General features: G+C 42.9%; 1 protein-coding gene across 1 annotated transcript; it reads left to right on the forward strand.

The window, feature by feature from the left end:
- Positions 1-4,224: 4,224 nt before the first annotated feature.
- Positions 4,225-11,202, forward strand: LOC138615814 (fascin-like). Its single transcript, XM_069689651.1, has 5 exons — positions 4,225-5,261; positions 7,139-7,295; positions 7,458-7,579; positions 8,441-8,611; positions 9,778-11,202. Exons 1-5 carry the CDS (start codon positions 4,430-4,432, stop codon positions 9,981-9,983), a joined length of 1,488 nt encoding a protein of 495 aa, XP_069545752.1. The 5' UTR covers positions 4,225-4,429; the 3' UTR covers positions 9,984-11,202.
- Positions 11,203-13,189: the final 1,987 nt, after the last annotated feature.

The following is a 13,189-nucleotide window of genomic DNA, read 5'->3' on the forward strand; positions in this document are numbered from 1 at the left end:
GACCTGCGTTAAACTAACCAGGAAAAGGCAGGACGAGCACCGGAAGTGACACGGGTGCGCTTTCAAAATAAAATCACAAACACGACAAACGACGGCAGACTCGCGTCAAATTGCGCCTCATTCAATTTATAATAGTTTAATACAAATTCATGTCCGATAGTTTTTTTGAGGATATATTCATAGGTTTTTGTTTTTTTGGGTGTTTTTTTTTAGAGTATGGCAAGGCGCCTTTCGATAAGAGGCTGCGTTTGAAAATGTAAGCCGGATGTACATTTTCAGCTTTAACAAGCTTGACGCAGCTAATATACACACCAACAGTTCAGGACTGAATGCTCGTAGTTTTTTCTTTCTGCGTCCCGACTCTTTTCTTCACGTCGCTGAAGCGGTGCTCAAATAAAAGGAGGGGCTTGCAATGTTTTCCTCCAATCGGATGTGACACACAGCACACGAGGAAAAAGACCAGGTGAAGTGGACTCTGTTCGTCTCTCATCCCAGCGACTCATTTCGGCACATCTGTGTAATACTGTATACAAAAACACACACACACACACACACACACAAAGAAGAAGAAGTCCAGAAGCATCGTTTCCAACTTTTTATTTAAAAGTAAATATTCTTTGTTTTCCTCTCTTTTATTCTAAAAGCCCACCTCGTCATTGCCTTGCTTCCTGGTTTCCTGCTATTTCCATGACAGAGTATGTGGATGAATAAAAAAACAGGTAAACAATCCTTTACTCATGTGTGCACACTGCCCACCACCGCTTTTGTGTTGCACCTCACACTCGTCTCTTCCCTGCAAACTGTGGGGAGAGCACCGTGGCCTCTTGTTACTGTATCATATTCTCAGACACACTGTTTATACAGGTGGTGGACCCCCCCCCCCCCCCCCAGAGCCACACAGCCAGGCACACCAGCATACTTTTGTTCAGGGCAAACAAACCCACTGCCGTTGTCAGTTTCCTGAAAGGAGACCATTACGAGGCTCGTTTAGTGCTCTAGCTGTGGTGTTATCATTTATTAGAGTAGTCTGGGGTTTTTTTTTGTGTTTTTTTTAGAACCCAACTCATCACCTATGTTGACCACAAAGATAATGGATATATAACGCTGAATAAACATCACACGCCTTTTAAATCCAAAATACATTTTATTTTCAAACACATCATAGTTGTCATAGCGGTCAACAATCCAAAAGTCAGAGGAACAGCCATATCAGCAGTGTAAGTGAGCAAACAACACTTGTGTCATCACTTGTGTCACTGAAAAATCAACACCTAATAATGTGGAAAATGTTCTGCACGATGTGAGTTTAATTTGTTGTTAGGATGGGGTTTCTGTGATTCTGAGTAGCTAATCTAGTTTTAAATATTTAAACATACAAGAGTCCAATAGGATTCTGTTCACTGAACTCCTCAAACAATAATAAGGAAGATTAAAAAAAAAATCTTCCTTCAGGCACTTTTCTGTACAAGAAGTTTCTCTTTGTGTCCAAAGAAAAAACAAATTGGGTGTGAATGGAGTAAAGTGTTGCATGTAGAGGCAGCTGTCTGATGTGTAGTGTGTCAAACTGACACTAGATAGATAGATAGATAGATAGATAGATAGATAGATAGATAGATAGATAGATAGATAGATAGATAGATAGATAGATAGATAGATAGATAGATAGATAGATAGATAGATAGATAGATAGATAGATAGATAGATAGATAGATAGATAGATAGATACTTTATTAGTCGCGCAAGGGGACATGTTTTCGCTACAGCAGCATGTACAGGTACAGGGTAAAGCAATAAAAATAACAATAAAAATAGAGGTAGAGTTTTTTTTTTTTTTTTTAAATGCACATTATATACAAATGAAAAAAAAAGAATAATGTTAAATTAAACTAAACATCAGTGAAAAATTAATGAACATGAATCTATCAATACTACCAGAATAAGGATTTTGGTCATTTAAAAGCACAGGTGTGAAGAATAAAATTGATAAGCTGCTTCAGGTTTGGTGTAGCAACGAGAGCTTCATTTCACTTAGGGGAGGCCTTGCTCTTTAGTTATTGATTCAACCTTTGCTTTTCCTAATGAGACAAGTAAAAATGTCCACCATAATGTCCCTGTTGGTTCATTGTGACACTGTCATGACTTGTTCATGTTTGACGTAACACCTGCGCCAGTTTCCAAACATATTTTGCAGTTACAATGATTAGTTATGATTAGCTGAATCCAGAGAAGGTTGAGTTATACTTTATTGATTTCTGTGGGGAAATTAACTTTCTCCTCTGGGTGCCATGCTATAAATACAGGCAGCCAACCACTGACCACCACCAGTCCAGGGGGCAGTGCCTTGCTCAAGGGCTGTGGCAGAACGTTGCAACTAGATTGGCTAGCGAGGAACAACGCCAGAAGTTTCTTCTACTAGAGATGAGGTTCGTGTTCCCTGTTACCGTGTTGGTCATACAACAGAGATCCAGGTCTCTGCTGCTTTACCCTGAATGCCCAGACGGGGGCGATGTGGTCTGAGCAGAACAGGCCCACTCCATGCTTTTTTCCCACATACCCCCCTCCCCATCCCCATCCCCCGCCCCCTCCTCCACATTTCCCTCACAGGCTCATTCCCGGCCCACTCTCCATGTCCTGTCCAAACCCACACTCTTCTTACAGTCAAATCCCAACCTCATTCAAAGCCCTCGCCAGGCCCACACTTGCTTAAATTGGAGTCATGCATGTTTTACTGACAAAAAAAATGTCATATTTTTTTTTTAATATTTCCTCTGTAGTTTTCATGCTCTCATGATCTCACATCCTCGTGTGTCTTCATTTCATTGGACATTTGGGCACATGGGACAAATCTAAATTATGCACAAAAGATGCTTTTCTCTGTTGCGGCTTCTTTTTTGTTTGTTTGTGGAAAACCGTTCATTTAAGGTTTTTGTCTGTTAAAATGCCAAAACTGATGAAAAATCTAAGCTTATGAGATCCCAGAGCAGTGACATAAATTTTGCTTTTCTTTGTCTAGATAACAGTTAACAGCCCAAAGGTTCAAGTTACAGTCAACTGACAGCAAAACCTCAAAATGACATCAGCTCTTAACAGGCAATGTCATTTCTACTTGCCAGATGTATAACTATAAACATATACAAGCAAACTTATGCAAATTTGCCTGCTTTAAGCGACTCAAGTTACATTCAGAAGTATTAAGTGCAAGTTATTTCAGTTCTAAGGCACTCTGAAGGGAATCTGAGTCAGGCTACAAGACACATGACCATTACTGTGTAAGCATCACTTCATTATAGCTTTAGAAGCTGATATCTTTGCTGGATAAAGCACTCAAAACGTTATTAATATAATCAGATTTATCATTAGATCCAGCAGAAAATACATATAAAATGGCATAAAATCCTCAACTGGATAAATTGGCTTTTCAGAGAGATTTGCCACGCTAATATTGTTTTAGTTGGTGTGAGGAAAAGATAAGCACACACCCGTTTAACTCTCTCCAGGATAAATAAAGGTGGGTGTGCAGGCCGGAGCCATGACAGAGCCCAGGGGACGAGGACGGAAGAGACAGGCAGGGCCAACCAGACCAGAAGGTGGAGAATCACAAAGAAGGAAGCAAGCTCAGGAAACACCCATCCACACTTTTAGTTTTGGTCTTCATGTCTGATTTTCATGTGTGTTTTCATAACAAAGATTTGATTACCTGCATATATCGCTCAACACGGCCCTTTGAAGCGGAGCGATTTCAATGTTGATCGCAGAGTTTTAGAAGAGAGAAAGAGGGGGTTGGGGAGAGAAAGTTAGAGCAGACATGACCTCTGACCTCACAGCAGATATGTTCGCATGACAACATGTCACCAGGGGAAAGAGAGAAGAGGCCCAGTCACAGCTCCGGTCCATCCAAAAGGTGTTGGACAGGGTAGAAGTTCAGGGTTCTGTTCACTCCAAACTATGTGTGTGGGTGTTGGTGTCATTCTGATGCGTTTTATTCCAATATCTCACAAACTCAACCCTGAAAACCAAACCGTTTTGTAAGTGAGTGGACATATATGTGGGAGTGAGGGTGAGCAGATGTCATTCAGAAGGAGGGGAAGTAAAGGAACAGGAGTGGTTTGGGAGGTAGTGATGTGGGTGTAGGTGAACAGCGGAGAGTTGTGCAGGAAAGGGTGGTTTGCCAAAATTGCAGTGAGCTCCTCTGTATGTGGGGCGTGTACTGGCGTTAGAAAAAACTCTCAGTCCTGCAGCTCCAGCAGCGAGGCGGTCTGGGTTTTCAGTCAGGGAACATTCATCATCATCATCATCATCATCAGTCAGCACAGCTCTCTCTCTCTCTCTCTCTCCCTCAGACATCCCCACAATCTCCCCCTCTCTCTGTGTCTCTCTACAAGCCCTGCATCTCTTTTCTTCTCTCCTCTCCTCTCTTCACACGAGAATCATGTCCTCCAACGGTGCTGACGGGGACCTGCTGCGGATCCCTCTTGGGCTCATCAACAGCGCCGGGAAGTATCTGACGGCGGAGACCTTCGGCTTCAAAATCAACGCCTCAGCCAGCAGCCTGAAGAAGAAGCAGACCTGGACCCTGGAGCAGACCGGGGAAGACGGCAGCGTCGTGTTCCTGCTCTCCCACCTGGGCCGCTACCTCGCCACGGACAAAGACGGCAACGTTACCGCGGACAGCGAGACGCGCGGCCGGGACTGCCGCTTCGTGGTCACAGCGCACGAGGACGGGCGGTGGTCGCTGCAGTCCGAACCCCACGGTCGGTTCCTGGGCGGCAGCGAGGACCGGATCACCTGTTTCGCGCAGACTGCCTCACCGGCGGAGAAGTGGAGCGTGCACCTGGCCGTGCACCCGCAGGTCAACCTCTACAGTTTTGCGCGCAAACGCTTCGCCCACCTGAGCGCGCAGGGGGACCGGCAGGAGGTGTCAATAGACCGGGATGTCCCGTGGGGTGTCGACTCCCTCGTGACACTGGTCTACCGTGATCAGCGCTACCACCTCGAGACCTCTGACAACCGCTTCCTCCGCAATGACGGCAGCCTGGCCACCAAAACTGACAAGGACACCGGCTACGTGTTGGAGTTCCGCTCCGGGAAAGTGGCATTCCGCGACTGCAACGGCCGCTACTTGGCACCGGTGGGCCCCACCGGCACGATGAAGTCCGGGAAGAGCAGCCGGGTGGGGAAGGATGAACTGTTCGGCCTGGAGCGCAGCCACGCACAGGTCGTGCTGACTGCAGGCAACGAGAGGAACGTCTCCACGAGGCAAGGTGAGGCTCTGCAGCGCCACAGAGCCAGAGGGGGGGGGGAGAAAAAAAAAATCACATTCAGCATGAAGTCACTGCATAACTGGGCACACAGCAGAGGCAGCTGTTGCATGATTTTGGTGTGTGTCAGAGAATGCAGAGCAGAATTAGAGACTCCTGTTACTTCATTTCTCCCACACCATGTGTTTTTCATTATCATGCCCCCTCCCCCCTCCTTTTGGCCAGCCTCTGCTTAGCTTAACATTTTTCTGCAGTAATTCTACCCCTGCATTGTGGTTGCTGGTCCAGGGTCAGCGTCGGTCTACAGTTATCCATCCTTCTTCCTCTCAGAATAGACTGAGAACAGAGAGGAAAGGAGGAGAAATGTGTTTTGCAGACGAAGACGATAACATTAAGGAGATGGCAGTGAAAACAGGCGACAAAGAGTGAGGTGTGACTCAGACAGTCGGGCTGAATTTGGATCTTTATGCCACATGCAACTGCTTCTCCTTTGTCGCCTCCCAGTCTCAGCCTGATTCTGTGGTGCTGTGCACATGACCGATCATTAACAGTAGTTCATCCATGCAATCAATACGGGTTTGTTTTGGAGTATAATGTGTTTTGTGTGTGGGTCAGAGAGACAGAGAGAGAGCATTCAATGTGAGATGGATTGAAGAAGAAAGATAATGTTTGTTTGAAAGAGGTCAGTGTAGATCGAGCCTTGTGACCACAATTGCAAGACTGAGGGACAGCACATGCGTTAGAAGGACCAGGAGAGAGGCCCAGTTCTCTTTCCTTTGTCTCTTTTTTTTTTTTAAGAACCACCATCTTCATCTGGAGCCAAAGAAATTGAGCAGTAGGCCAACATGAGCATTTTGTCAGCTAGCAGCCAAATGGCTAAAATCGGGCCTATGTCAAGTTTCAAGTGTGAAGATTGCTGGTTATGACTTAAGATGCGAGTTTTTCTGCTCTGGAGCATTTTGTCTTTCAAAGATGCACTAAAGGCGCACGAACTCAAATTTGTATCTTAATAATAGTTTGAATGACCACCTGTAATATAAAATGTGTTAGGATGAACCCACCTATCGGCCGACTCTTCAGCTCCCAACAGCTTTGCAGAGCTTTAGCTCATTGTTTTGGTTTACTTTCACGGTTCTCATTGTCAGGCGGCTGCTTTTAGTCCTAAAAACCCAATGTACTCAACCTGCTCAGCGCTGTATAGCAGACCGTCATAGCAACTACAGTAAGTGCTGAATCTGCAGGAGCATTGAGCAGCCGAAGACACAGAAATTTGATAAACAACAAAAGTACACATTAAAACAAAAGAATATCTGAGTGACACATGCCATTTGACTCCAGATGGATGTTGCTCCATATCTGCTATATATGAATATACAGTGTATGTCACAGGTTGTTGCTCTGCTCCCTAATTGCCCAAAAATAGCCGTTATACTTATTCACCAGGCCAACACTTTTTTGCAATTTTTGCTTTCAAATATCTGTAGAGGGTCAATCTTGCAGTCCTCATCTTGTTAGAGTGTTTTGAGTCCACAGCTTCAGAAACTAAACAGAAGCAGGAATGTCCATATCCTCACAGTATGATAATTAGAAGAGAATGAGACATGTTGTAAACCTGACTGATCGATGCAGTTCGATCATTTAGAACTGATCAACTTTTATCATGTGGGGAAACTAGCTTCCTTACTGGCATCACCTGTTCCTCTCATTCAGCCCCATTGAGGACTGGCCTATTTCCTGCAATATCTGGGTAGCTATAGAGAGTTCAGGATATCCTGTCGCTTTAAGAGTCTGTTGGGAGAACTTCATGAATTAGAGGGGAGCAGATTTTCAGACCTCCAGAGACAAATGAAATCTGACAGCTGACTGCCCCACTTTTCTAGGCATGGACCTGTCAGCCAATCAGGACGAGGAAGGGGACCAGGAAGTCTTTCAGTTGGAGATGAGCCGTGAGGACAGAAAGTGTGCCTTCAGAACTGCTTCTGGAAAATACTGGGCACTGACAGCAGCCGGAGGATTACAGTGCACCGCCTCCACCAAGTAACCACACACACACACACACACACACACACACACACACACACACACACACACACACACACACACACACAGCACAGTGTTGTACATAACACACTATTGTTGATACATATCCATCCTTCACAGTCTGCTCACTGAGTTCTGTATTGTGTGGGTGGGTTTCAGGTCCGCCAATAGTTACTTTGAATTGGAGTGGCGTGATGGTCGTGTGTGTGTTCGTGCAGCCAACGGCAAGTATGTGATTGCTAAGAAGAACGGGCAGCTGGCTGCTACTGTTGACAACACAGGTCAGTCGCTTTTCTGATGTTTCTCAAATAACATGAGGTCCTGAAACAGGAGCTTGAGGTGCAAGTAACTAATTACAAATGCTCTAATTAATATAAACAATTAGCATTTATGTACATGTACTTTTGAATGCACTGTGAAATTGATTAGTTTTAATATCAGGTAAAGTCAGGATTCGTATTTATTCTCGCCCAGAATCGCAGCAAAGCCGACAATACATCCACCTGTCCACTAGAGGGTAGTGTGTCTTAGTGACGCTTGGTGTCTCATTGACATGAGGGGAAGATGCAAGTCACCCGACTTGGGTTATTTAACAGAGGTCATATGACGGACATTATTAAATAAAGTACAAAGACAGTGGAGTCCTTGTATGGACGTTGGAGGGGTGTTCTTATGGCGTAAGTCACAGACTTGTATCCAAGAGACCAGGGTTCAGATCCAGGGGGAGGGTGATGTGGATTTTTTTTTTTAAAGCAATATAGTCTTTGTGTATAACCTTAACCATGTGGTTTTTCACGCTACCACTAGGCAAAAACATCTGACTGACACATGAAACAAGCAAAAATTTGACATGTTACCCTCTAGTGGACGGAAGGATACATTACACTTTGCCGTGATATCAGGTTGTACTCGTTCGAAAGTAAAATGTCAGTACGTCTTCCAGACTACAATATCTCAGTACTCTTTTCATCCATGATGAGGACAAATAACAGGGGAAACCTTGTTTCCTAGCAGCACCAAGAAGTTTAGATAACCTAAATACCCATGTATGGCTATGGGCTATTATTATCTTTACTTCAAGATGCTTTTGGGAAACAAGTTCCCGATATGTTGATTGGACCCTAATCAGTCTGTCTCTTCAGGGGAGGCTGAACAGTTCCTCATGAAGCTGATCAACCGTCCAATCATCGTTCTACGTGGGGAGCAAGGTTTCATCGGGGCTCGTAAAGCCGGGGTGGCGACTCTGGACTCCAACCGAGCATCGTACGATGTTTTCCAGCTGGAGTTCCATAACGGTGCCTACGCCCTCAAAGGTAGGTGATTGTGTAACATCATGACTTCACAGAAACATGGTGTTGTTTTAGAATGGTTCACCTGTAAATTACAAGTCACATAGCTCATGATTGCCGGTAGTTTTCCAAAACAAGGCAAAGCTAGTTATATTAAAGTCCCATGTGTAGTAAATATGTAAATATTAGCATGTTTTAGCATCTGGATAGCAGGTGATTTTTATTGTAAGAGATTAACACTGTTTGCTATGCAGCCTTTTCTGAGACAAGCACTTTGAGGAGTCTCTTTAAACCTGCATTCAAATATTTTTTGGCTTCTTATGGGCAGTTGAAGCTGTAAAAATACAACATGGACATATCAGCTTATAAAACGGAGAGTGAACCTTTTAGCATGCAACAGCTGCATGCATCCCAGTCTTGTGAACACAATATATTAATAATGCTTTGAAGGAATTTCTTTGAGTGTTCACTTAGTGAAGGATGAACTGATTAGATTTTAGGGCTCAAAGGTCAGTGGTCACTCTGACCTCACATCCTTCCCATGCTCATGAATGTACTATGTTTGGAAAGCCTTGAGTCTGGACAAACTAACTCCAATTTGACTGGTTGGTGGAGCCATACAACCACGAGGCATCATTCTAGTTACATTTTTATGACAATAAGTCTTTTAATAATACAAATAGCACAATAGAGGGGTTGAAACCAAATTTAGACTTGCTGGAAGGAAGATAAGACATAAGACACTTGAAAGTCAACTGAAACCTTTTTAATACAAGACGCTGGATCAGATTCCTTTGCACAATCTCTCCATTGTCTTGTCTTGTGGGTTTGATTTTAATTTGATTGATTAGTTTATGAATGTAGGGATTGTTGTGGCTGTTAAAAATAGTGCTCACCACAACCATGTTTATCTCCACTGTGCTTCAGTGAAAATCAATCTTGAAAACATCTAATGGGAATAACGTTATGGTTCGAAGCATCAGTCATCTGAAACCCACTTCAACCAGCATACATACTTAGGCCTGAACAGTGACTCACTGTGATGTATTATTATCATTATCTCCATGATGAAATGGGGGTTTTGTGTGATGTCGAGTAAATTTGACCCTGAAAGATTTAAAAAACAATCAGCCAGCTCTATATGTGCTGTGTGCATGTGCCAAGCCTCATTAAGTGCGTTGTTTGTCCAGACTCCCAGGGGAAGTACTGGAGCGTTGGAGACGACACAGCGGTGGTGTGCGGCAGCTCCTCGCCTGTCCAGTTCCTGCTCGAGTTCTGCGACCTCAACAAGATGGCCATTCGCGCTTTGGGCGGGAAATACCTTAAAGGAGACCACGCAGGGGGGCTGAAGGCCACCGCAGACTCCCTGGACAGTGCCACCCTCTGGGAATATTGAGAAAGCACAGCCGGACTTCTCCACTGTCTGACACAACGCTTCAAACTATTGATAAATACTGTAGGTAGCTGTTTCTCTTTGCATATATATATATGTGTGTGTGTGTGTGTGTGTGTGTGTGTGTGTGTAGTTGTGAATATGTTTGGATGGATGTCTGGTGGAAATTAAAGCTGATGAACTGGAAGTCGTGGCACCAAAGCACTACAGGTGTTTGATTTATTTTTATTTTTTTCTTGGTCATTATCTCTTCTTACTGGGCTTTTTACTGGAGTTTTGGATTTCCACTGACTTGCCGTTTAATTAATCTATTATAATGTGGTTGCACATTATTTGTTTCACTTCCAGTCAATTTTACACAAGCTGTACCTGATAAATGTCAGGTTACTATTATTAGTTGTGCCTATCTGTGGTAACTACTGGTTTAACAAACATGTAGAGCGCTATAACTCATAACCTACAATATGTAACCTTCTCCTCTTAAATGTCCTGCTGCTTCTGTATGCTGCTTTCACATCCTGTTCTCTTTCAAACTCTAAAGCAGAATGCACATCGGCTGAAGCGATGTTACTGATTTACATGCTCCTGCTGTAAATAATGCTTTCTTTGTCGCTGAAAACATAGTAACCATGGAAACGAAGAAAGGGGATATGGCTGCCAGATTTACCATATTTGTCGCCTGTGCACCCTCCAGTTTTCCTTCATTAATCGTCAATGTGCCGAAGAAAATTTCAGTGAAGGGGTAAGAGGTCAAAGTTTTTCCTTCAACACTAGATCCACACAGTTTTATCTGGTTCCCCGGATTTTCAATTATATTACAAGATGAAACAAAGGAAGGTGACTAAAAGGACCTTTAAAATCTACTCATTGAGTGAAGGAGCTTTTCTTAGCCTTCTGTTCAGAGGGGTGATGGGGAAGTGGTGGATAATGCCTTGCTAGCACATACAAGTCTATACCTTCAAATGCACAAAGGGACTTAAATAAATGTATTAATTCTAACTGTGAAAAGATGGTGACTAAATATCTGCACAAATTTGATTAAAGTTAGAAGCACATGTTTGTAGTGATGCCTTTGGCTGAGTGCTGCTGCGGATGTGTAAACACAATGGTGGAGTCTTCTCTCTTGTCTGTCATTGTGGCTCTGCCTTCCACACAGCATTCAGTTTTCCTATTACATTTGAACTGAACTGAGATTAAACACCAATAAAGTTTTCCCTCCTAACAGCGGACCTAATTCTTGATTATTATTTTTTTCCAGTTGCTTAATTTTCTGTTATCGATTTTGTACCAGAGAAAACTCTTTCAGCCATGTTAGTTATGTGGCTCTGTGGATGACAGTGCGAGTCTGTTGGCGCGCCATTTTGGTAGAAGGAGACATCTGGACGTTTAATAGGTTGGTGCAAAATCTTTTGTGTCTCTTCTGGCTCCCCTATAAGGTTCACATTTGTTGTTTTATATAGTGAATATATTTGTATTAAGTTCTATTTGACTGGTGTTCCCCTTCAAAATGAATCAGAATACCTCAGGTGCTCCTTCCGTTATTGCTACGCTTCACTCTGTCCAGTACTTTGGGTTATGACCAAATACCTGCAAAACTCAGCACGCTAACATTTTCATTGCAAGCTAATGTGAGTAAAGTAAAGCCTCGCAAGACGCTAGCACAATGGAGGACTCGTCTTAATCGTAATTAGAGTGAACCAATCCTTTGAAAAAAAAAAGAAGGAAAGAAGTAGAATAACTATCTGATCGTGTGCCTCTGTCAAGTTGGAGTTTACATCCATGTCTGTCCAGATTAATATATTTTATGTTGTCAAGACTGAAGGAACTTGGCCAACTACGCTGATTCTCACAAAATACAAAGTTCCATGACAGGAGACAAATGCTTCAGATATGGAGATTTTGTCTTAAGGATTCTTGAGTTATGGCCACAAAAGTGTTTTGTAAGGTCACAGTGACCTTTGACATTTAACCAGCAAAATGAAAATAGTTTATCCTTAAATCAAAGTAAATGATTGTGCCAGATTTAAAGAAACCTCAAAACATTGAGATATTGCATTAATGAGAATGGGATGGACAACCCCAAAATGTAATGTCTCTGGCAGTTGCTTTCGTGGAAGTATAAAAAAAAAAACTGGAAATACTGGAGGTCCTGCAAAGAAGAACGGGAGAAACTGCCCAAGAATAGGTGTGCCAAGCTTATAGCATCATACTCAAAAAGACTTGAGGCTGTAATTCCTGCCAAAGGTGCTTCAACAAAGTATTGAGCAAAGGCTGTGAATATTTGTGTATGTGTTATATTTTCATTATTTTTCATAGATTTGCAAAAATTTTAAACAAACTTCTTTCACGTTATCATTATGGGGTGTTGTGTGTAGAATTTTGAGGGGAAAAATCAATTTAATCCATTTTGGAATAAAGCTGTAACATAACAAAATGTGGAAAGAGTGAAGCGCTGTGAATACTTTCCGGGTGCACTGTAGTTTCTTTGAGGGCCAGAAATCTTTCTGTCCCATTGATGCTACCGTGATAACAGTTCTAACATTAAAAAGCTGGAGGAAGAGGAGACGAATCAGGTCAGAACTTAAATTGTTAATAGGATACGTGTGTCACGATTTCATATTTTTCATTAAATCTCATTTGAAGGATTAAACCCAATGATGAATTGACTCTATTAATTAGCCAATTATTTCCCCTGTGTCTTACAACTTCATTTTTGTCCTCCGTTTCTCTTCAGTTATTCCCAATGTGGCAACCATCTTGTTCTGATAAGAAAATTCATTGTCATGATTTTGCAAATGTGGTCGTGTGTGGGAGAAGGAAGAAAGAGCCTGCATCACGTCCCCTTGAGGTTTCAGAGCCAAAACTGTACAAGAGGAAGGAAGGTGAGGTGGAGAGGGAGGTAACCTACTCTACTTTCTCCGTCCTTCTGCAGAGGAAACTCGACTCTCCTCCTCTTTAGAAAGTAAGAAGTCAGTCAGACAGTGTAAAACTTGTGTGTTCTAACAGATACAGGACACACGGACCAACCTCTTTCAATTTTTACTGCAGGTTCTCTGCGTGTTGCCATGGTAACAAGTCATGGCAGGGATGGGGCTTGAGGTGGATGAATGTTCAGAGACGCAAGAGACACACATGGATCAAAAATCTCAATAAACCTTGCAACAGTCAAAGTCAAACAGTCACATAGCTGCAGATACAGTTTCTGATAC

The sequence above is a fragment of the Brachyistius frenatus genome, unplaced genomic scaffold (assembly GCF_029030835.1).
Source record: "Brachyistius frenatus isolate BFR_SWC_R1_liver_20210118 unplaced genomic scaffold, ASM2903083v1 Contig_7, whole genome shotgun sequence".
NCBI lineage: Eukaryota > Metazoa > Chordata > Actinopteri > Embiotocidae > Brachyistius > Brachyistius frenatus.